This window comes from Cebus imitator, unplaced genomic scaffold (assembly GCF_001604975.1).
Source record: "Cebus imitator isolate Cc_AM_T3 unplaced genomic scaffold, Cebus_imitator-1.0 Scaffold448, whole genome shotgun sequence".
NCBI classification, from domain to species: Eukaryota; Metazoa; Chordata; class Mammalia; order Primates; family Cebidae; genus Cebus; species Cebus imitator.
Window position 1 is genome coordinate 3,410 of NW_016107763.1, and position 21,001 is coordinate 24,410.

General features: G+C 40.2%; 1 protein-coding gene across 3 annotated transcripts in view; it reads left to right on the forward strand.

Moving 5' to 3' along the window:
* Nucleotides 1–13,731: 13,731 nt before the first annotated feature.
* Nucleotides 13,732–21,001, forward strand: part of RPRD1A (regulation of nuclear pre-mRNA domain containing 1A) — a 79,987-nt gene continuing 72,717 nt past the window's right edge. For 2 of the 3 annotated variants that reach the window (XM_017511385.2, XM_017511384.2), the window contains exon 1: nucleotides 13,733–14,067. In XM_017511385.2, the coding sequence (XP_017366874.1) occupies nucleotides 13,917–14,067 (151 nt within the window). In that variant the 5' untranslated portion in view covers nucleotides 13,733–13,916. Of the gene's footprint in view, nucleotides 14,068–21,001 lie in introns of all 3 variants that reach the window. The other variant, XM_017511386.2, reaches the window with a different exon arrangement.

Here is a 21,001-nt window from a genome sequence, read left to right on the forward strand (position 1 = left end):
AAAAAAAAAAAAAAAAAATTGGGCCGGGCACAGTGGCTCATGCCTATAATCCCAGCACTTTGGGAGGCTGAGGTGGGAGGATCACTTGACGTCAGGAGTTTGAGACCAACCTGGCCAACACGACAAAACACTGTTTCTACTAAAAATACAAAAATAAGCCAGGTGTGGTGGCACGTGTTGTAATCCCAGCTACTCAGGAGGCTGATGCACAAGAGTTGCTCAAACCTGGGAGGCGGAGGCTGCAGTGAGCTGAGATCGTGCCACTGAGTTCCAGCCTGGGTGACAGAGTGAGACTCTGTCTCAAAAAAAGAAAAAAGAAAGAGAAAAAGAAAGAAAAGGCAAAAATAAAGAAGAAACCATGTGATTTTTCTGTTCAACGCTTTCCAATAACTTCCCATCTTACTCAAAGTAAAAGCCAAAATCCTGGCAGCAGTTTACAAGGCCCTGTTTGATCATTGTCCTCTCCTGACACTTCATCTTACTGTCTCCTCCTCCTCTCCTCTTTAATCACCCACTCCAGCTACAGGAGTTCTCCTTGCTACTCCTAAGCCACCCAGGCACCCTCCTGTCCCAGGGCCTTTGTATCGGCCATTCCCTCTTTGAACACCCCAAAATAGCTGCACAGCTCCCATGTCCCCTCCTTCAGATCTTAGAGTGGCACCTCAGTAAGGCTATTCTGAGTGAACCAAAATCCCAACAGCCATATCCCCTCCTCTGTATTACTGTTCCCCATGGCACATGGCACAACTAACACATCATATTATGTTTTCACACGGTTCACTCTTCACTCCATGGAAGTTCTGACAGAGGCACAGATTTTTGTTTGTCTTATTCATTGCCCTATCTCTATTGCCTGGCTTGTATTAAGTGTTCAGTATGTCAGCTCCCTCCAGCCAAAGACCACCAGAAACATACCTGTAATTGAACAAGTTGAGTTTTTGCCTTCTTGTAATGAGAGAGAATGTACAAGAGGGGGAACTGGGGTGACTTGGTATGTTAGCAAGGATCGTTTGGGCTTAAGTTAGGTGATTTGGGGGAGCTTTCAAGGAAGTGAGGCTTTGCTCTGAATTGGTTGAGGCCAGGAAGCAGGAATAATTCTCTCATTGGGTATCTTAATAAACTTGTTTTTAGAAGAAGGGAAGAAGAGAGCAAGGCTAAGGATATAATTGGTAAAGAAGCAGCAGTTATATTAGCAGGAAGAGGGGGCTATTTTGTGGTTTACACAGTGACTTTATTTCTTCCTGTTCTTGGGTAAGATTTATGAAGTAGTCTTGTTTTTGTTTGGTTTTTGTCTCACTTTACCAAGATCATAGAGTGCCCTTGTCTGATGTAGATGTTCTGTGAGATTATGTTCATCAGGAGAATACCATGACCTCATGACCTGTCTGCGATGCCAGATGAGCTCCTAATGCTACAGAGGGCCAGCTGATAGAGCCAGGCCAACTGCCCATGTCAGTGGTGATTTTTCTCTTTTTCCAGTATATATTTGTTAAATGATCGAGTGAATGAATATAATGGTAGTCTTCATAAACCTAAAAGGCTGTCATGTGGAAGTAAAGTTAGGCTAACTTTATAAGAATTCTGAGAGTAGAACTGGACAATGGAGCCAGGCACTGGTGGCTCATGCCTGTAATCCCAGCACTTTGGGAGACGGAAGCAGGTGCATCATTTGATGCCAGGAGTTCAAGACCAGCCTGGCCAACATGGTGAAACCCCATCTCTACTAAAAATACAAAAATTAGCCAGTTGTGGTGGCACATATCTATAATCCCAGCTGCTCAGGAGGTTGAGGCATGAGAATCACTTGAACCCGGGAGGCAAAGGTTGCAGTGAGCCGAGATCGCACCACTGCACTCCAGCCTGGGCAACAGAGCAAGACTCCATCTCAAAGAAAAAAAAAGAATTGAGACAGTGGGTAAGGTCAGAGAGTAGGCAACCTTCAACTTACCATAAAAATTTTAACAAAATGAGCCCTCCAACCCCTGAAGGGAGATGAGGGTCAATTACTTGAATTCTCAACAGAATCTGGGAAGGACATTGTAGAAGTGATTAAGGCACTGCATGGAGTGCTGGATGTGATGACCGCAGATTTCTTGAACATGATGAATATTTGCAAAGTTTAGTTGGTCTTTCAGGTTGCTTCCTATGAAGTTCCTAGCAAGAATCAGTCACTGGCTACCCTAAGATAAGGAAGAAATTGTCCAGGCCTTAAGGATTTCACAGAAGAAAAGTGAAGACAGGTGTAGAAGCAAATATCTGCAGTGCAGTTCTTCAGGGCAATTTTGAAGAAGTATTTGTCACTGGGCCAATTTTGCTCACATAAGACATTTGGTGGTGTGTGGAAACATTTTTCGTTGTCACAAGGAGTGAGGAGTTTACTACTTACAAATAGTTAACAGAGGCCACGTTGCTGCCAAGCATCCTCTAATGCACAGGACCACTTTCCACATCAAAGAATGATCTCTCTCAAAATCAATACAGGTTGAGCATTCCTAATCCAAAACTCCAAAATCAAAAATGTTCCAAAATCAGAAATGTTTTTGCTGACATGATGCCACAAGTGGACAATTCCATGCCTGACCTCATATGATGGGTTGCAGTCAAAATGCAGGTGCACCATACACAGTTTATTCAACATCCCCAAGGGAAAAAAGATTTTCCCAGCCCCCTTCAGTTTTGATACATCTTTTCCACACATGCCAGACGTGTGTGTCATGTTTCACTGTTAAGCACCTACGTGTGAGTAACTGTAAGAAAATGATAGCTTACTGGTAACATATAAATTCAGAGCTAAGAATGATGGTAATGATAAGCAATCACAAATTGTCCACATGAGTGGCTAAGATAACGTCACCTTTGCTTTCTGATGGTTCACCTTGGTTTTATGCACAAAATCATTTAAAACATTGTATAAAATTACAGTACTTTCAGTGAATATAAAAAACGTAAGTGAATTTTGTGTTCAGACTTGATCCCAACCCCAAGATCTCTCATTATGTATATGCAAATGTTCCCAAATCCACTTTAAAAAATCCAAAATCTGAAATATTTCTGGTTCCATTCATTTTGTGGGTTTTTGTTTGTTTGCTTGCTTGTTTTTAGAGGCAGGGTTTTAACATAGTGGCCAGGCTGACCTCAAACTCCTGGTTTTGAGTCATTAGCCTACCTCGGCCTCCCAAACTGCTGGGATTACAGGCTGAGCCATTGTGCCTCAAGCATTTAGGATAAGGGGAACAACTTGCAATGTCAAGGTCAAGAAACAATGGCTCAGAGGGAGAAGTGAGGAGTTGTCAATACACATAGAGAGGAACGGGTATGCAGCTTCTAAGGGAAATAAGAAACGGTCTAACAGAGGAAGTGATATCCGAGCAGGGTTTTGAGGGAAGAATAAGAAATCCTTATTCTTACAAGGTAAAGAAACGCTTACTATGTCCAGACATGGTGGTTCAAGCCTGTAATTCCAGCACTTTGGGAGGCCAAGGCAGGCGGATCGCTTGAGGCCAGGAGTTCAAGACCAGCCTGGCCAACATTTTAGTAAGACCCCCGTCTCTACTAAAAATACAAAAATTAGCCAGGCCTGGTGGCACCTGCTTGTAATCCCAGCTATTTGGGTGGCTGAGGCAGGAGAATCACTTGCACCTGAGAGGCGGAGGGTGCGGTCAGCGGAGATCACACCACTATGCTCCAGCCTGAGTGACACAGTGAGACAGTCTCAAAAAACAAAAAAAGCTTAATTTATTTTGGAGAAACAATCTGAAATATTTGTAGATAATAAAATGTCTCAATATTGCTGCAAAACAATCCAGTAAGGAGGGTGGTGTGTGAAAGAGCAGAATTTGGCGAGGAGTTGATAATTGTTGAAACTAGTGATTAATACATAGAAGTCCATTATACTTTTAACTTTGATATATGCTTGGAAATTTCCACAATACAGTTTCAAATTGAGGTTTTTTTTCTTTTTATTGTGCCAAAATATACATCACATAAAATTTACCATTTAAACCTTTTTTTGTTAGTTTGTTTTTTTCAGGTTTCTTAGGCTATGGGTGGGGTCATAAAGTTCCCAAGAGTTTGTCTTTTGTGATCAGCTACCAGGCAGGTAGAGAAATACTATCAGGGTGGGGGGGTCAGGGTTAAGTGGGTCTGAGCTCAAACTCTCCTTGGGTAGGGCTTGCTGCAGCCACTGTGGGAGACAGGGGTGCTGGTACTTAGGCCAATGGGGTAACTTTCCAGAGGGGTTTATGGCTGCCTGTCACCAGGGAAGTGGGGGAAAGCTGGCAGCAACAGGCCACACCCAGCTCCCATGCAGTTGGCAAGGCTGGTCTCACTCTCAATGTACCCCATTAACAATGTAAGTTTATCTCCAGGCAGCCTGTGCACAGGACCCAGACCTAACTCCAAGCTTTAAGTTTCACCTGCTAAGAAAGCAAGCATGGCTTTCGGCCATGCCCCTCCCCATCTGTCCTCACTGTTGGCTGCGACTCCTGCTCTCCTTTCTGCAGAAGTTCCCACTTGCCACTGAATTCTGCTCAAGAGAGTTTGTGCTCTGTTAAAGTTATTACAAAATTCAGTTGGAAGCTACTTTCACCCTGTGACCCCTTGCAAATTCCACTTGCTGCCTTTCCCAAGGGCCTCTGTGAGATATAATCAGGGATGGCTTCCATGGGCTCAAGCTGGAGAATGAGAGTGCCTACAAGGCTCTTCTCACTGTTGCTTCTACTTATATTTCACACTAAATCTGTTTCAGGTCTAAGTAAGGCTAAATCCTTCTCCCGTATACTGGACTTTCAGGTTTCCCAGTGGAGACGTGTGTTCAGAGGTAGGTTCCCCCACCTCACACCCTGAGAAATTCAGTTTTTCACCTGTCTCATAGAATTTGCAGCAGCCAACCACCTCTTTCAAGTGATCTATGAATTCTTTTGGTTTTCCTGATACATTCCGTAGTGGTTCCTAGTGCAAAAGTCCATGGTATAAGTTTCCACAAACTGTTCTGTCTGTCCAAGTGGGAGCTGCACATCAGCCTTGTCTGCTACCTGCCATCTTGAATTCTTATCTCTTTCTTAACTATTTTGTAATAATACTTAGATTAAAACACAAACACATTGTACATCTGTGTGAAAGAAAAGAAAACAAAGAAAGAAGAAAAGAAGAAAGAAGAAAGAAAGAAAGAAAGAAAGAAAGAAAGAAGAAAGAATACATACATACATTGGAAAGAAGAAATTATCTGTATTCTTACCCATAGAGCTAATCAAAAGTTTGATGTATGTTATGTATCAAAGCCCATGGGCTGGGTGCCATAGCTCACATCTGTAACCACAGCACTTTGGGAGGTTGAGGCTGGATGATTGCTTGAGCCCAGGAGTTGGAGACTATTCTGGGAAACACAGTTAGACCCTGTTTCTACAAAAAATTTAAGTTAGCGTAATGCACTGCCATGCACCTCTAGTCCCAGCTACTCTGGAGGCTGAGGTGGGAGGATGGCTTGAGCCCAGGAGGTCAAGGCTGCAGTGAACTATGACTGTGCCGCTGCATTCCAGCCAGGGTGACAGAGCAAGACCCTATCTTAAAAATACCAACCAACCAAACAAAAAACAAAGCCCACCAGCCAAAGACCTTAAGAACCATATAATGTTAAAGAAAATTTACTTAGTTTGCTGCAGCAAACAAGAATGAGAACACACCACAGAAACTAAGGGGTGTGTTATTATGAAGGAATTGGGAAGGTCTTATTTGAACATTTGAGCTTGTGTTGGGTGATTCTAAGGAGACCTTAGAAACAGTAGTCAGTTCTGGATTGGGTGCTGTCAGAAGCAGAAGTAATTGGGTGACTGGGTAGATCTTTGATCATTTTTATGTAGGAGGCCAGAGGGCTAAGATGGGGATAGAGATGTCACTAGCAAAGAAGCTGTAATTATTCATATTAGTGATAAGAAGGAGATTCTATCAATTTTCATGACTGCAGGGTGGCCTTGGCTCTGTCTTGCTCCCCTACAGTCACAGAATGGACTTGCCTAATTATTGTTTATATCCTGTGAGAACAGTTTATGTTTCATTGACAAGATTGCAGTCTAGCTGTCAGTAACCACTGTTGTTATCTTTTTACTTTCTCGGTACTTCATTTTACTGTAAGTTGAAGTCAGCCTGCAGGAATATGCTATTCCGTGAAATTCAGACTCATTGCCAAGATTCTATTGATCAGAAGATTATAGAGAGAACATGATGTTTTGTTCAACTAAAGTCAGTATTTCATATTCCTTTTGTTGGAAGATGGGCTGTTGACTTATCTGACATGACAATGGCTCTAAGATATTTACACGTATGGGAGTATCAGCAGAGTCTGCTAAGAGTACCTATTCTCCTAATTTGTTTATTTCCTGGAAATTTTTAGGAATATTAAATATTCCAGAGAAGTCTGAAGAGATGTAAGTACATGATTTTTTTTTTTTTTAAGATAGCACATGTTCCATCTCATGACATCAATATTACATAAGTACTCTGGAATTTATGTTGTTTAAATTGGTAACAGTACCTGTTAAAATCCTTTCCTTTAGGGTCTGATCTCCTCCAGGACCTAAAATCTCCTGGTCTAAGATCATGTAGAAGCTGATTAGGTGGCTGGTAAGACAGTGGCAGTTCACATCTATTGGTGATGAGGCTGAATGGCTTCTCCTGTATTATGATTATATTGAACAGCATTATCAGAATAGATACTGAGAGTATTAACATATTATGGATAGTAAGAGTATTTTTAAAACTCTAAAGCCTTTTTTTCTTTTCTTTTCTTTTCTTTTTTTTGAGTCAGAGTCTCACTGTGTCGTCCAGGCTGGAGTGCAGTGGTGGGATCACAGCTCACTGCAGCCTGGATCTCCTGAGCTCAGAGATCCTCCCACCTCAGCCTCCCAAGTAGCTGGGACCACCAGTGTGCACCACCATGCCTGGTTAACTTTTCTGCTTTTTGTACAGATAGGGTTTTGCCATGCTGCCCAGGTTGGTCTTGAATGCCTGGCCTCAAGCAATGCACATGGCTCGGCCTCCCAAAATGCTGGAATTTCAGGCATGAACCACTGTGCCTGGCCTTAAAGCCTTTAATTTAGTTCATAAAATATATTATGCTAGAAGTGGTGGCTCACACTGTAATCCCAGAAGTTTGGGAGGCCGAGATGGGTGGATCACCTGAGGTCAGGAGTTCGAGATCAGCTTGGCCAACATGGTGAAATCCCGTCCATCCTAAAAATATAAAAATTAGCAAAGCGTGGTGGTAGGCACCTGTAGTCCCAGCTACTTGGGAGACTGAGGCACGAAAATCACTTGAACCTGGGAGGCGGAGGTTATAGTGAGCCAAGACTGTACCACTGCACTCCAGCCTGGGTGACAGAGTGAGACTATGTGTCACACACACACACACACACACACACACACACACACTACATATCATCAGTTGATAAGAATATTTAAGCCTGGAAATATCCAACTAAAGTCCAACTAAAATCTTCTGTGGGCTGTTATTATGCCACCTTTGTTTTATGAATATTTATTTATAATTTTTGTCTCTGCTGCTTAAATCACAATATCGTACAGCCTTTGTACATGAGTATTTGTATGCTTCTTTTAACCTGAGAAGTTCATCACTGAAACATATGTATATAAATACAGTTTACAAAGCTGGGCGTGGTGGTGCATGACTATAATCCTAGAACTTTGGGGTGCCAAGGTGGGTGGATCACCTGAAGTCAGGAGTTACGAGACTAGCCTGGCCAACATGGTGAAACCCCATCTCTACTATAAGTACAAAAATTAGCCAGGTGTGCTGGCATATGCCTGTAATCCTAGCTACTTGGGAGGCTGAGACAGGAGACTCACTTAAACCTGGAAGTGGAGGTTGCAGTGAGCCGAGATCATGCCACTGTATTCCAGCTTGGGTGACAGAGCAAGACTCCATCTCTAAATAAATAAATAAATACTGTTTATTTATATATTATTTAACTTAGACTGAGCTTCTTTTTTAGTTTGTCAGTTTTTTTTTTTTTTAATTCTAAATATGGTAAACATAAGGGATCTTGGAGTTATACTGTTCATCAAGAAGAGTTTGTTAGTCAAATTGCCTTTGAGAAGCAGGTTGCAGAGTAAGAGTTTGAACTCTGGGGCTGAAAAGGAGAAAGTTGACCTACATTGTCTCCAGGCCTCATTCTAGCTCAATGAAGCTATGACTATGGCTACATCTATAAGACATGAAGAAAGGTTAAAACCCATGGAAAACACATTCCTAAATTCTGGAACTTTAAAATGAAAACATCCAGGGTATTTTAGTTCCAACCTCTTGATTTTGAATTACCAAAAGTGTGATCCTGAGCAAGTTATCCTTTTTTGTTGGCTCTCTGAGACAGAGTTTTGCTCTGCCACCCAGGCTGGAGTGCAGTGGTATGATCTCAGCTCACTGCAACCTCAGCCTCCCTGTTCAAACGATTCTCCTGCCTCAGCCTCCCAGGTAGCTGGGATTATAGGTATGCATTCCCACACCAGTTAATTTTTGTATTTTTAGTAGAGACTGGGTTTCACCACGTTAGCCAGGCTGGTCTTGAACTCCTGACCTCAGATGATCCGTCTGCCTTGGCCTCCCAAAGTGCTGAGATTACAGGCTTGAGCCACCATGCCCAGCCATTTTTTTCTTTTTCTTTTTTTTTTTTGAGATGGAGTCTCACTCTGTCACCCAGGCTGGAGTGCAGGGGCATGATCTCAGCTCACTGCAACCTCCACCTCCTGGGTTCAAGTGATTCTCCTGCCTCAGACTCTCTAGTAGCTGGAACTACAAGTATGTGTTACCTTGCCAGACTAATTTTTGTATATTTAGTAGAAATGGGTTTTTGCCATGTTGGCCAGGCTGGTCTCAAACCCGTTATTTAGCTTTTTAAAGCTTCATAGGGGCCAATGCGGTGGCTCATGCCTGTAATCCCAGCACTTTGGGAGGCTGAGGCAAGCTGATCACTTGAAGTCAGGAGTTCGAGACCAGGCTGGACAACATGGTGAAACCCTTTCTCTACTAAAAATACAAAAATCAGCCAGGTGTGGTGGCGTGTGCTTGTAATCCCAGCTACTCGGAAGGGTGAGGCAGAAGAATTGCTTGAACTCAGGAGGCATGGTGAGCTAAGATTGCGCCATTGCACTCCAGCCTGGGTGATAGAGTGAGACTCTGTCTCAATAAATAAATAAGCTTTATAGGGTTGCAAAGATTAACATAACATCTGTAACTTAACATCTGTAAATTATCTGGCATATAGTAAGTGGTGATTACTATGTTAATTACTTTCCCTCTCTTTCTAAACTGCTAAGAATTTATGCTCTACCTAGAGGTATCCCAACTACATCTCAGTCACTCATGATCTCACTAATTGTTTACTTAAGATCCTCTTATACAAGTTTGTTTCATTTAAATGTACTTATATCTTTTTCGCATTTCCTATTTTATTCAGCAAAAATTGATCAAACACTTACGTGCTTCCAGGTACTATGCTATACTCTAACCTACATATATTTACAAATTCTAATTTAAATTCCAGCCAGGCTTAATGGCTTATGCTTATAATCCCAGCACTTTGGGAGGCTGAGGTGGGAGGATTTATTGAGTCCAGGAGTTCAAAGTTCTAGGATTGCAGGTGTCAGCCACCACGTCTGGGCTTAAAAAATTTTTTTTATAGATATGGAGTCTCACTATGTTGTCCAGGATAGTCTTGAACTCTTGACCTCAAGGGTTCACTTCTGCTTCAGCCTCCCAAATTGTTGGCACTACAGGCATGAGCCACTGTGCCAGCTATGATAATATTTTTGAGGTCCATTTGTCTTGTAGCATGCATTATTATTTCATCTCTGTTTATGGCTGAATAATATATTGCAATTTTTTTTTGTTTGAGATGGAGTTTCACTTTGTCACTCAGGCTGGAGTGCACTGGTTCAATCTTGGCTCACTGCAACCTCCCCCTCACTGGTCCAGACAATTCTCCTGCCTCAGCCTCCCGAGTAGCAGGGATTACAGGTGCCTGCCGCCATGCCTGACCAATTTTTTTTTTGTATTTTTAGTGGAGATGGGATTTTACCATATTGTCCAGCTGGTTTTGAACTCTTGACCTCAAGTAATCCTCCCGCCTAGGCCTCCCAAAGTGCTAGGATTACAGGCATGACCACTGCACGTGACCCACACTGTTCTGGTGTATGTTTTGATATAATTGTAGCTTTGAAGTAATTTTTGAAATAAGAAACTGTGACTTCTTCAACTTTTTTCTTTTTCAAGATTGTTTTGATTGTGCATGGTTTCTTTCAATTCCATATGAATATTAACATCAGATTTTCCATTTCTGCATAAGAGGCCATTGGTATTTTAATACGAATTGCATTGAATCTGAAGATTGCTTTGGATAGCACTACCATCTTAAGTATATTAAATCCTCCAATCCATGAACACAGGATATCTTTCTATTTATCTAGATCTTTAATTTATTTCACCAATATTTTGTAATTTTCAGTATACAAGTCTTACATTGCCTTGGTTAAATTTATTCCTCAGTATTTCAGCCTTTTTTTGATGTTATTGTAAATATTATTTTTTTCCTAATGTCATTTTCAAATTGTTTATCAGCGTATCTAAATATAACTTATTTTGTGTGTTGATCTTCTATTCCACAACTTTGCTGAATTTGTTTATTATCTCTAATTTTTATGTGTGGATTCTTTAAAATCTGTATCTAAGATCATATCTTCTGTGAATGGAGATCATTTTACCTCCTCCTTTCCAATTTAGACACAAGATATAAAAACAAGTCATAATAAAAAAAAACAAGTCATAAGTATCTAAAGGTATAAACAGTCAATATTTTGAAAATATAGTTATAAGTAACAATGTCAATAAATGTAGATCTAACAGCCTAGTGCCAAGAGACATGGCACATTCATACACAGAATGTTCTGGGAGCCTGGGGCAGGGACAGCCAAATCAGACTGTGGACCAAGGAAGACAGAAGAGTTGGTGCTATGACTGAGTTACAGAGTGCTAAATCTAGCTGGGGAGAGAGAATACATATATTAAAATGCAAATAACATAAACTAGTAGTATAAGTGCTAAATAAGGTCTTTAAGTTAGTAAATAACACAAGGAAGGAATCTAACATTGGACTGGGTGGTAAGAAAAGAAAGCTGAAATTTAAGGCAGAATTAAGCTGAAATTTTAGGTAGAACTGAGATATAGAGGAAGACAAAGGTAGAGAATGAGAAGAGTGGAAATCTCAGGTGAAGACAATGGGAGATGGGAAGTAGTCTTTGGTGGCTACAGGGCCCATGGAATGGAGTAGTGTTGAAGATATTTTTAAAGACTCAGAATATAGACAGGTTTGACCGGGCTCAGTAGCTCACCTCTGTAATCCCATCACTTTGGGAGGCAGGGACAGGAGGATGGCCGAGCCTGAGAGTTCAAGACCAGCCTGAACAACATGGTGAGGTCCCATCTGTACAAAATAAAATATAAGCTGAGTGTGGTGGCAAGCCTGTAGTCCTAGCTACTTGGCAGGCTGACGTGGGGGGATCACCTGAGTCTGGGAGGTCGAGGCCGCAGTGAGCTGTGATGGTGCCACTGCATTCCAGCCTGGGCAACAGAGTAAGATCTTGTCTCTTAAAAAAAAAAAAGCTAACTTTAACTAAATTAAAGTTAAAAACTAGGCTAAGCAGATTGAATAAACAAGATGTACAATGGAGAAAGGAATGTAGAGATAGGAATAGATATTGGAGTGAAAGGGGAAGGAAGAGTGAACTTCCCCTCTACAACAGTATTTCTGAACCTCAAGCACAAATATACATATTTGGTTCCTACTTGCTACAAGTTCATATTCTTTTTCTGTTTTTGAGAGGGGGTCTTTCTCTGTTGTCCAGGCTGGAGTACAGTGGCACCATCATGGCTCACTGCAGCCTCTGCCTCCCAGGCTCAGATGATCCTCCCACCTCAGCTTCCTGGGACCATAGGCACATGCCACCATGCCTGGCTAATTTTTAAACTTTTAGTAAAGACGGTGTCTCACCATGTTGCCCAGGTTGGTGTCCAACTCCTGGGCTCAAGGAAACTCCTACCTCGGCCTCCCAGAGTTGCTGGGATTATAGACACGAGCCATGCATCTGGCCACAAAGTTCCTGAATGGTGCTTCTCAAAAGATAGTTTAGGAATTCCTATAGTTTCTTTTGTATTTTTCTGGAATTTTCTTGTATTAATATTTAGGGCCAGGCATGGTGGCTCACAACTGTATTCCCAGAACTTTGGGAGGCTGACCCAGAGAAGGATTGTTTGAGCCCAGGAGATAAACACTGCAGTGAGCGTGATTGAGCCACATACTCCATCATGGGCACAAGAGTAAGACCCTGTCTCAAAAAAAAAAAATTAGAATATGACAGTGTATGCATTAGATTAATAATGAGATTTCTGTAATTAATTTTTAAGTATATAAGTATTACATGCACATATTCTTCTTGTAAAAATGAAAACAATATGGACACAATTTAAGGGCTCCAATTCTGATCCTCTCCCTGAGACCAGTATTAATGTGTTGTGTATTCCTCCAAATCTTTGTCATGTGTTTACTTACTTGTGAATCCATATAAACTAAATATCTTTTAACAAGAAGTGGTATACTATACTTTTGATTCTGTAATTAAAAAAAAAAAAAATCCAGTTGGGTAAGATGGCTCACACCTGTAATCCCAGCATTTTGAGAGGTGAAGGTGGGAGGAACTCTTAAGCCCAGGAATTCGAGGCTGCAGTAAGCTGTGATCATGCCACTTAACTCCGGCCCAGGTGAGAGTGAGACCTTGTCTAAAAAACCCCCCAAAAACCCACCCAAACCCCTCCAAATCCACCATATCTTGAATTAATCCATATTTTAAATTGCTGCATGTATTCTGGAATACAGATGTATCTGTGTAGATTGCAACAGTGAATGTTCCAGTTTTTCACTGTTACTGTGTTAGACTGAACATCTAGAATAAGCCTCCTGGTGCAAATATGCTGGTGTTTTTCCAGCACCGACAGCTATTAGTGAAATTGCTAGAAAGGTGTATTTTTATAATTTTTAAGTTTTTATTCATTTTTAATTTTTGTGGGTATATAGGTGTATATGTTTATGGGGTACATGAGATATTTTGGTACAGGCATGGCAATGCCTAATAATCATATTATGCAAAATTGAGTATCTATCCCCTTAAGCATTTACCCTTTGTTGCAAACAATCCAACTGTACTTTTAGTTATTTTAAAATGTACAATTAAATTATTATTGACTATAGTCCCTCCGTTATGCTATCAAGTACTAGGTCCTATTTATATTTAGTCATTTTATTGTTTTTTGTGTGTGCCCCCCTCCCCAACTACCCTTTCGAGCCTCTGGTAACCATCCTATATTCTACCTAGGAAAGTGTATTTTTAAATGTAATTGGTCATGCAAGTAGTCTCTAAAGTGCCTGACCCAATTTATACCAATTTACACGCCTATGTAGAGATCTGTACTCACTGCTTCCCTGACAGAGAGTTTCCTTTGAGGAGGGTTCAGGACTGGCAAACTCCCACCATGCCTCTGAAACTGACCCATGCGTCACGCCCCTGCCCACCTTCCCGGCACTTGTTTCGGCTCCGCCCCTTCCGCTTGGCGGTTCCGCTTCTGGGCCGCGCCTTTTCCCAGGGCTAGCAGCGGGAGGGGCGGGACATGGATCCCTGTGACGTCACTGCCGGCCGGACGCCATCTTGCTGGTTTGCGGCCGGACTTGGATGTAGCGGCGGCCTTGGTGAGAGCGTAAGGAAGGGTGGGGTGAGGGGGCGAGGCCGCGGCTAGGGCGGCGAAACTCTCCTCCCCTCGGCCCCACGGCTTGGGACAGCGTGAACGTGGTGTTGGAGGGATGTCAGCCTTCTCTGAGGCAGCGCTGGAGAAGAAGCTGTCGGAGTTGAGCAACTCGCAGCAGAGCGTGCAGACCTTGTCCCTGTGGCTCATTCACCACCGCAAACACTCGCGGCCCATCGTCACCGTGTGGGAGCGGGAGCTGCGGAAAGGTGAGTCGCCCGCGCTTCTCGGCCGCTCCCCACCACTCGGCCGGTTTACAGGCGCCCCAGGGAACCCAGCTTCTCCAGCGCCCCCGGCTTCCCGGCCTCGGGATGCCAGCGCGTGGTGGTCTGCGGGCTGGAGAAGCTGCGTGCACCGCGCTTCTGCAAAGTCTGGGCTTAGATATTTATTGAATAAAGGAATGAATAATTTTTTAAACTCAGATTAACTTAACACAGAAACATAGCAGGGGCTTGGGACTCCGCACACAATTAGGGCCAGAAATTCAAGTGGTCAGTTATTTATTTATTTTTTTATTCTGTAAGTGATAATGGAGGATACGGGAGGGAAAGGTAGGGAAATGGGAAGAAAAAGATTGGTGTGGGTTTGGGAGTTACTTCCGTCATTTCTACAACGCAGCAACTTATTGTAAAATTAATGGAGGAATAGTTTTAGAAATCTAATGTAAGAAGATGGGTGATTCAGTGGAAAGGACTCAGAATTTTTGTAGACTTTAGAGGATTTCGATAGGGCAAATTTCGTATAAGTTCTGGATTTGCAGATGCCTTACCTGAAAATGAGAGGTTTAGATTAAGTGACCTAAAGTCTTTTCCTGTTCTATGATTATATGCCCTAAGGCAGTGTCTTTATTTTGCAAAACATTTGATAGTGTTCTTGTGAATGAAGTAAACTTTTTGAGATGTCTGTCACTAAAATATTCAGAATCAGTTGACGTATGCAGAGCAACTTTATCTGTAAAAAATTGATAATGCTAGTGTGACTGAAAATAAAAAATTGCATTTGCTTAGTCTGAGTTTGCACTTTAATTCTTAATTCATTGGGTAGAGTGGGCACTCTTCATTATTGTTGTAAACATCCTGATGGATATAATGGTTATTTATCAAGTGTTAAAGGTTTTAACAAACTGTTGTTAATCAAAATAGACTCTTGCTTACTGAACTTTGTGAAAGCTGTATGATGTATTTACATAACAACCAAAATGTGAGCCAAAATGTTGGCTGTACAGAATGGAGATATCTATCCTTTTCTTGTATATTTGCTTGTGGTTATGAAAACGTCACCCATCCTTTAGAAGAAATTTATTTACAGCCCCGTTTTTCAGTTTATGTGTAAGTGTATGTGTATTGGCCCTGAATGAGGAGTTCATCTTCTGTGAGTGGACAGAAAGGTGTGAGAAACACTGATATAAAGGTCTGGAAAGTAGCTGAACTTTGAAAAGTCAGGAATTAACTTTGCTTCTACATTTTACTACATTTCAGAATCAGTAACAGGTTTATCTTGTTTTTTTTTGTTTTTGCAAAGTGCATTTAGAAACACATGTAATCAACATAGGGTTGATACCCAGACTCGCTAAAGAACTATTACAAATCAGTAGAAAAATGGCAATACTCTTTATGGGCATTTCACATGACAAAACCTGAAAGGCCAATAAATGATAATCTTACAAATTAGGAAAAGTAAGCCAGTGAGATACCACTTTATGTTCATCAGTTTGGCAAAATAAAAAGTATGACCTTATCAATAATTGTTGCGGACAAAGAGAAACGGGAACTCTTATACCACTTGGTGGGAATGTAAAACTTTTAACTATTTTGTAGATCTACTAGCAACCTCTGATGAAGTTGGAGGTATATATTAAATATATCCTTTGACCTAGCAGTTTTCTTTCTAGGAATATATTCTAGAAATAAGTATTGTGCTCAAGGAATATGTTTATTGCAGCTTCATAACAACAAAATTGAAAACGAGTTAAACATTCCAGCCTGGGCAACATAGTGAGTCCCTGTCTCTACCAAAAAAAAAAAAAAAAAAAAAAAAAAAAAAAAAAAAAAAAAAAAAAAAAAAAGAAAAGAAACCAAAAAACCATTCCATTAACCTGAGAATGGACAAATAAATTGTGATGTTGATAAAATGTAATACTGTCTAGAAGTTCTCATGAATGAACTAGAGCTGCATGAAACAACATGACTGAATTGAAAAACAAAATCTTGAGCTAAGAAAACAAGGTACAGACCAATAATGCTATGTGGTCAAGTTTGAAAACATGCATAGTAATGATTAACACCATATTAACTCCTAACATAATAGGAGAAAGCTATCTGATACTTAATGTATTTAAGAAAATGTTGGTACAAATGTGGGAAAATAAGATGTGCTTTTAGCAGAGTTTGTAATGTTTCCATATGTTTAAGTATAAGTAGAAAAAGTTAAAGGCACATAGAAAGATGCTTTAGGAGGAGGGGGTTAGTGATGATAGTGTTGACAGTAGTAGTGATGCTGATGAACACACCGCCGCTGCTGCTGCTGCAATTCTCATGTTAGCCTGGGCTACTCTGCCACGGGTTTCCTTTTCTTGTCAGATGACTGCCTTTGCAGGGTGTAGCCTTTGTGCCTGCAGTTTTGCTCATCGACTTCAGGATTCTCGGCTCTTGTAGTTTAAAGATAATGGCAATCACTTACTGAGTACCAGGCATCCTTTTAGTTATTTTACCTTATCTTGAATCACATTTTCTCTGCAGAATAATTATAAAAGGAATTGATCAAACTTGAAAATATACTACAACAAACTAAGGAAAATTAGTTGAACATTTTGTGTTAAGCTAGGCATTCTTTAGTTTCTCAAAGTGTGTAAAGACAAAAATGTGAAAGTGGTAGAAGTTACTGTTCAAAATATAAGAATGAGCTGGGTGCTGTGGCTCATGCCTGTACTCCCAGCCCTTTGGGAGGCTGAGGGAGGTGGATCACCAGAACTCAGGAGTTTGAGACCAGCCTGGCCAACATGGCAAAACCCTATCTCTACAAAAAATACCAAAATTAGCTGATGTGATGGCGTGGCCCTAAGTTACTAAAGAGGCTGAGGTGGGAGGATCACTTGAGCCCAAGACGTTTAGGCTGCAGTGAGCCAGTTGCACCACTGTACTCCAGCCTGGGTGACAGAGCAAGACCCTGTCTCAGAAAACAAACAAACCAAAAAAAGTACAAGAATGAATAGGTAAAATTATATATGTTAGATATGGTAGCCATTCAGTTATGAAGGTTTCCCTTCTTTTCCTACTTTCCATATCTTTATCTCCTTTAAATAAAGAATTTCTGTTTGGAAGGATAAAGCTCAAGGCCTTTATGAAGACCAAAATGACATACAATTTTCCTGATAAATGCAGTAAATTGTAACCAAAAATGTAAGTGACCATTTTGTTTTTTCTTTATTAAGATGTAATTCACATACCACACCATTCATTCATTCAAAGTTTACTTTTAGTGGTTTTTAATATGTTTATAGAATTGTAGAGCTATCACCAGTTTTAGAACATTTTTATTACCCAAAAAGAAACTCCATGCCGTTGAGCTGTTGTCCCCAGTCCTCCATCTCTCTCCCAGCCGTAGGCAACTGCTAATTTGCTTTGCTTCTATAGATTGGACTATTTTTACCATTTCATATAAATAGAATGATACAGTATTTGATCTTTTGTATGTTTTCATTCATGCTGTAACATGGATGAGCCTAGAAAACATGCTAACTAAAAGAAGCCAGTAGCAAAAGACCGCATACTGTTCTTCAGCCCTTTTTGTGGCCATATCATATTCTGTTATATGGATTTACCCATTTATCAGTTGGTAAACATTTGAGTTGTATCCACTTTTTGGCTATTAAAAATAATGCTGCGGTGAGCACTCTTGTACAAGTTTTTTTGTGGATATGTTTTCGTCTTTCTTGGATATTTACTGAGGAGTAGAATTTCTGGGTCATATGGGAATCCTGTGTTCCACCTTTTGAGGATCCACCACATTATTTTCCACAGCGGCTACATGTTTTTAAAATACATTCCTACCAGCAGTGTAATGAGGGTCTAATTTCTCTACATCCTTGCTAATATTTGTTATTTGTCTTTTTGATTATAGCTGGCCTAGTGGGTGTGAAGTGGTATCTCATGGTTTTGAAATGCATTTCCCTGATGACTAATGATGCTGAACCTGTTTTCATGTATTTATTGGCCATTTGGATGTTGTCTAGAGAAATATCTATTCTGCCCAATTTAAAATTTGTCTTTTATTATTGAGTTGTAAGTGTTCCCAATGTATTGTAGATAAAAGTATTGTGTTAGGCCGGGCGCGGTGGCTCACGCCTGTAATCCCAGTACTTTGGGAGGCCTAGGCGGGCAGATCACGAGGTCAAGAGATCGAGACCATCCTGGCCAACATGGTGAAACCCCGTCTCTACTAAAAATACAAAAAATAGCCGGGCATGGTGACACGTGCCTGTGGTACAAGCTACTCGGGCGGCTGAGGCGGAAGAATTGCTTGAACCCAGGAGGCGAAGGTTCCAGTGAGCCGAGATTGCGCCACTGCACTCCAGCCTGGCGACAGAGCAAGACTCTGTCTCAAAAAAAAAAAAAAAAGTATTGTGTTAGATTCACGCTGCACATACTTTCTTCCATTCAGTGGGTCATCTTTTTACTTTCTTAATAGTGTCCTTTGAAGGTGACTCTTTTAAACTGTGAATGTCTCAGTCACTATGAGGCTAAATTATAAAACTTAATGTACACCATTCATTTATATTCATTTCTGTAGAAATCTTGACCATGAGCATGCCTGAACTTAGAAACCAACACTAACATTTGGGCTCTTTTCTATGCACACTGACTGAAAGATCTCTAGAAGAGTTGTAGTAAACAAGGTAGATAGGAGGAATTGTTTGCAGTTGGTGAAGGTCACTGCCCTCCCTAGTCTAGTGATTGTATCCTTTGTACCAGCCTCTTATGTTATATTCGTGTCTTAACAAAACTATAAGTGCCTCAACCCCTTCAAGTATATTAATTCACCCTGTATTTATCAACTGTCTATTACAATGGAAAAGAAAACAAAGTTTATTCCTGCCTTTGGAATGTATAGTCTTGTGGTAAGGGCAACCAGTAACAAAAAAATGGTAAATACAAATTTTGTGTTCTTTGAAGTAGGAAATCTTTAGTTAGAGGGAAATCATCTCTGCAAGATGATGTTTAATAAAAGACCTCTTTGAACAAGTTAGGTGGGGCATGGGCCAACAGCCACTGGGAATATGTGAAAGTGCTGAGGTGATAAATAGCTTTGGATGCAAAGAGCCAAACCTGGAAAATGGTCGGCCTTTGCATGCCTGTTAATTATTTTTCCTAATTTTTTTTTTTTTTTTTTAATGAGACAGTGTCTCACTGTGTTACTGAGGCTGCTCTTGAACTCTTGGGCTCAAGTGATCTTCTTACCTCAGCCTCCTGAGTAGCTGGGACTACAGGTGCACATTACCATGCTGGGCTTATTTTTCCTGGAGTTGGCAACAATTAAAATAATACATTATTTAAAGTTTAGATTTTCCTCCTGTTTGTAATCATTTGTTGAAATCAGCACTTTTTCATCAACAAGCTATGTTATCTTTCAGGGAACGAATTACCATTTTATATTGTGTCATAGGTTGGGGGGTGACATTGGTTGTGAGGTAGATAGAGGGCTCCTTCAGGTTGTTTTCCTATTTCAGTTTTTAGCCTCCATGGCCCCAGCATACTGCCTTTGATGAAAGTTCTTAAATATTTGTTGAATTAACATTTGTATTCACTAATATGGCTTTAAATTTGTAAGATGTGCTAAAATAAGTACTTTAAATTCTTAGCTCTTCTAATTAATTTGGTTTTAGAAAAATGGAGAAGTAAAAGAACATTTTTTATTTGCTTTAAAAATACATAGCAATATAAATCCTAAAAATGAAGAGATTCTATTTTAAATTGACAATTCAGTGGCTTTTATATTGTCTAATACTCTTACCTATTTCTCTTTCAGAGTTAGAATTGAAAAAGTAAGTAGAGAATGTTTGTGCTTTCTAGTTCTTACATTTAAAAGGATTAATGTTGTGGAACTGACATGATGACTTCCATGTAGTCATCTTGCAGCTTCAATAGTTATGGTCTTTTTTTTTTTTTTTTTTTATTTTTAGTTATAGTCTTTCTTAACACCTAAAAAGGTTTCTTAAAATATCATCAAATATTGAGCCAATATTTATTTCCATGATCAATTTACTTTTTAAGCCATTTGTTTGAATCAGGATCCAAGTACATTTATTGCCATTGATACTATGTAAATAAAGTTCCTTTATATCTGTGGGTTCTGTCTGTCTTTTATTTTAAATGTATTCTTTGAAAAAATCAAATTGGTTGTTCCAAAAAGATTCTTTACATTCTAGACCAGGGATTTCTCCTGCTTTTTGGTTTGAGGATCTCTTTACTCTTAAAAATTGAAGATTTCAGCTCTTTTGTTTATGTGGCTTAAATCTATCGGTAGTTACTACATCGGAAATTAAAACATTTTAAAATTTATTTAATAATTATTTGTTTTAAAACTAATGCTAAATTGATTCATGTTAACAAATAATATTTAAACAATTTTTAATTAAGGCTGTGCATGGTGGCACATGCCTGTAGTCCCAGCACTTTGGGAGGCTGAGGCAGGCAGATCACATGAGGCCAGGAGTTTGAGACCAGCCTAACCAACATGGCAAAACCCTGTTTCTACTACAAACTTAAAAATTAGCTGGGCGTGATGGTGCACGTTTGTAATCCCAGCTACTTGGAAAGCTGAGGCCCAAGAATCACTTGAACCTGGGAGGTGGAGGTTGTAGTGAGCCGAGATCGCTCCAAAAAAAAAAAATTTTTTTTTAATTACAAATGGACATGTTGTAATTATACATATTTATGGGATACAGTTTGATGTTTTGATAGATGTGTATGTTGCTCTAATGATCAAATAAGGGTAGTTAGTATCCATTACCTCATGCATTTATAACATAAATAACATTTTTATTTATTTATTTATTTATTTTTTTTTTTTTTGAGACGGAGTTTCGCTCTTGTTACCCAGGCTGGAGTGCAATGGCGCGATCTCGGCTCACCGCAACCTCCGCCT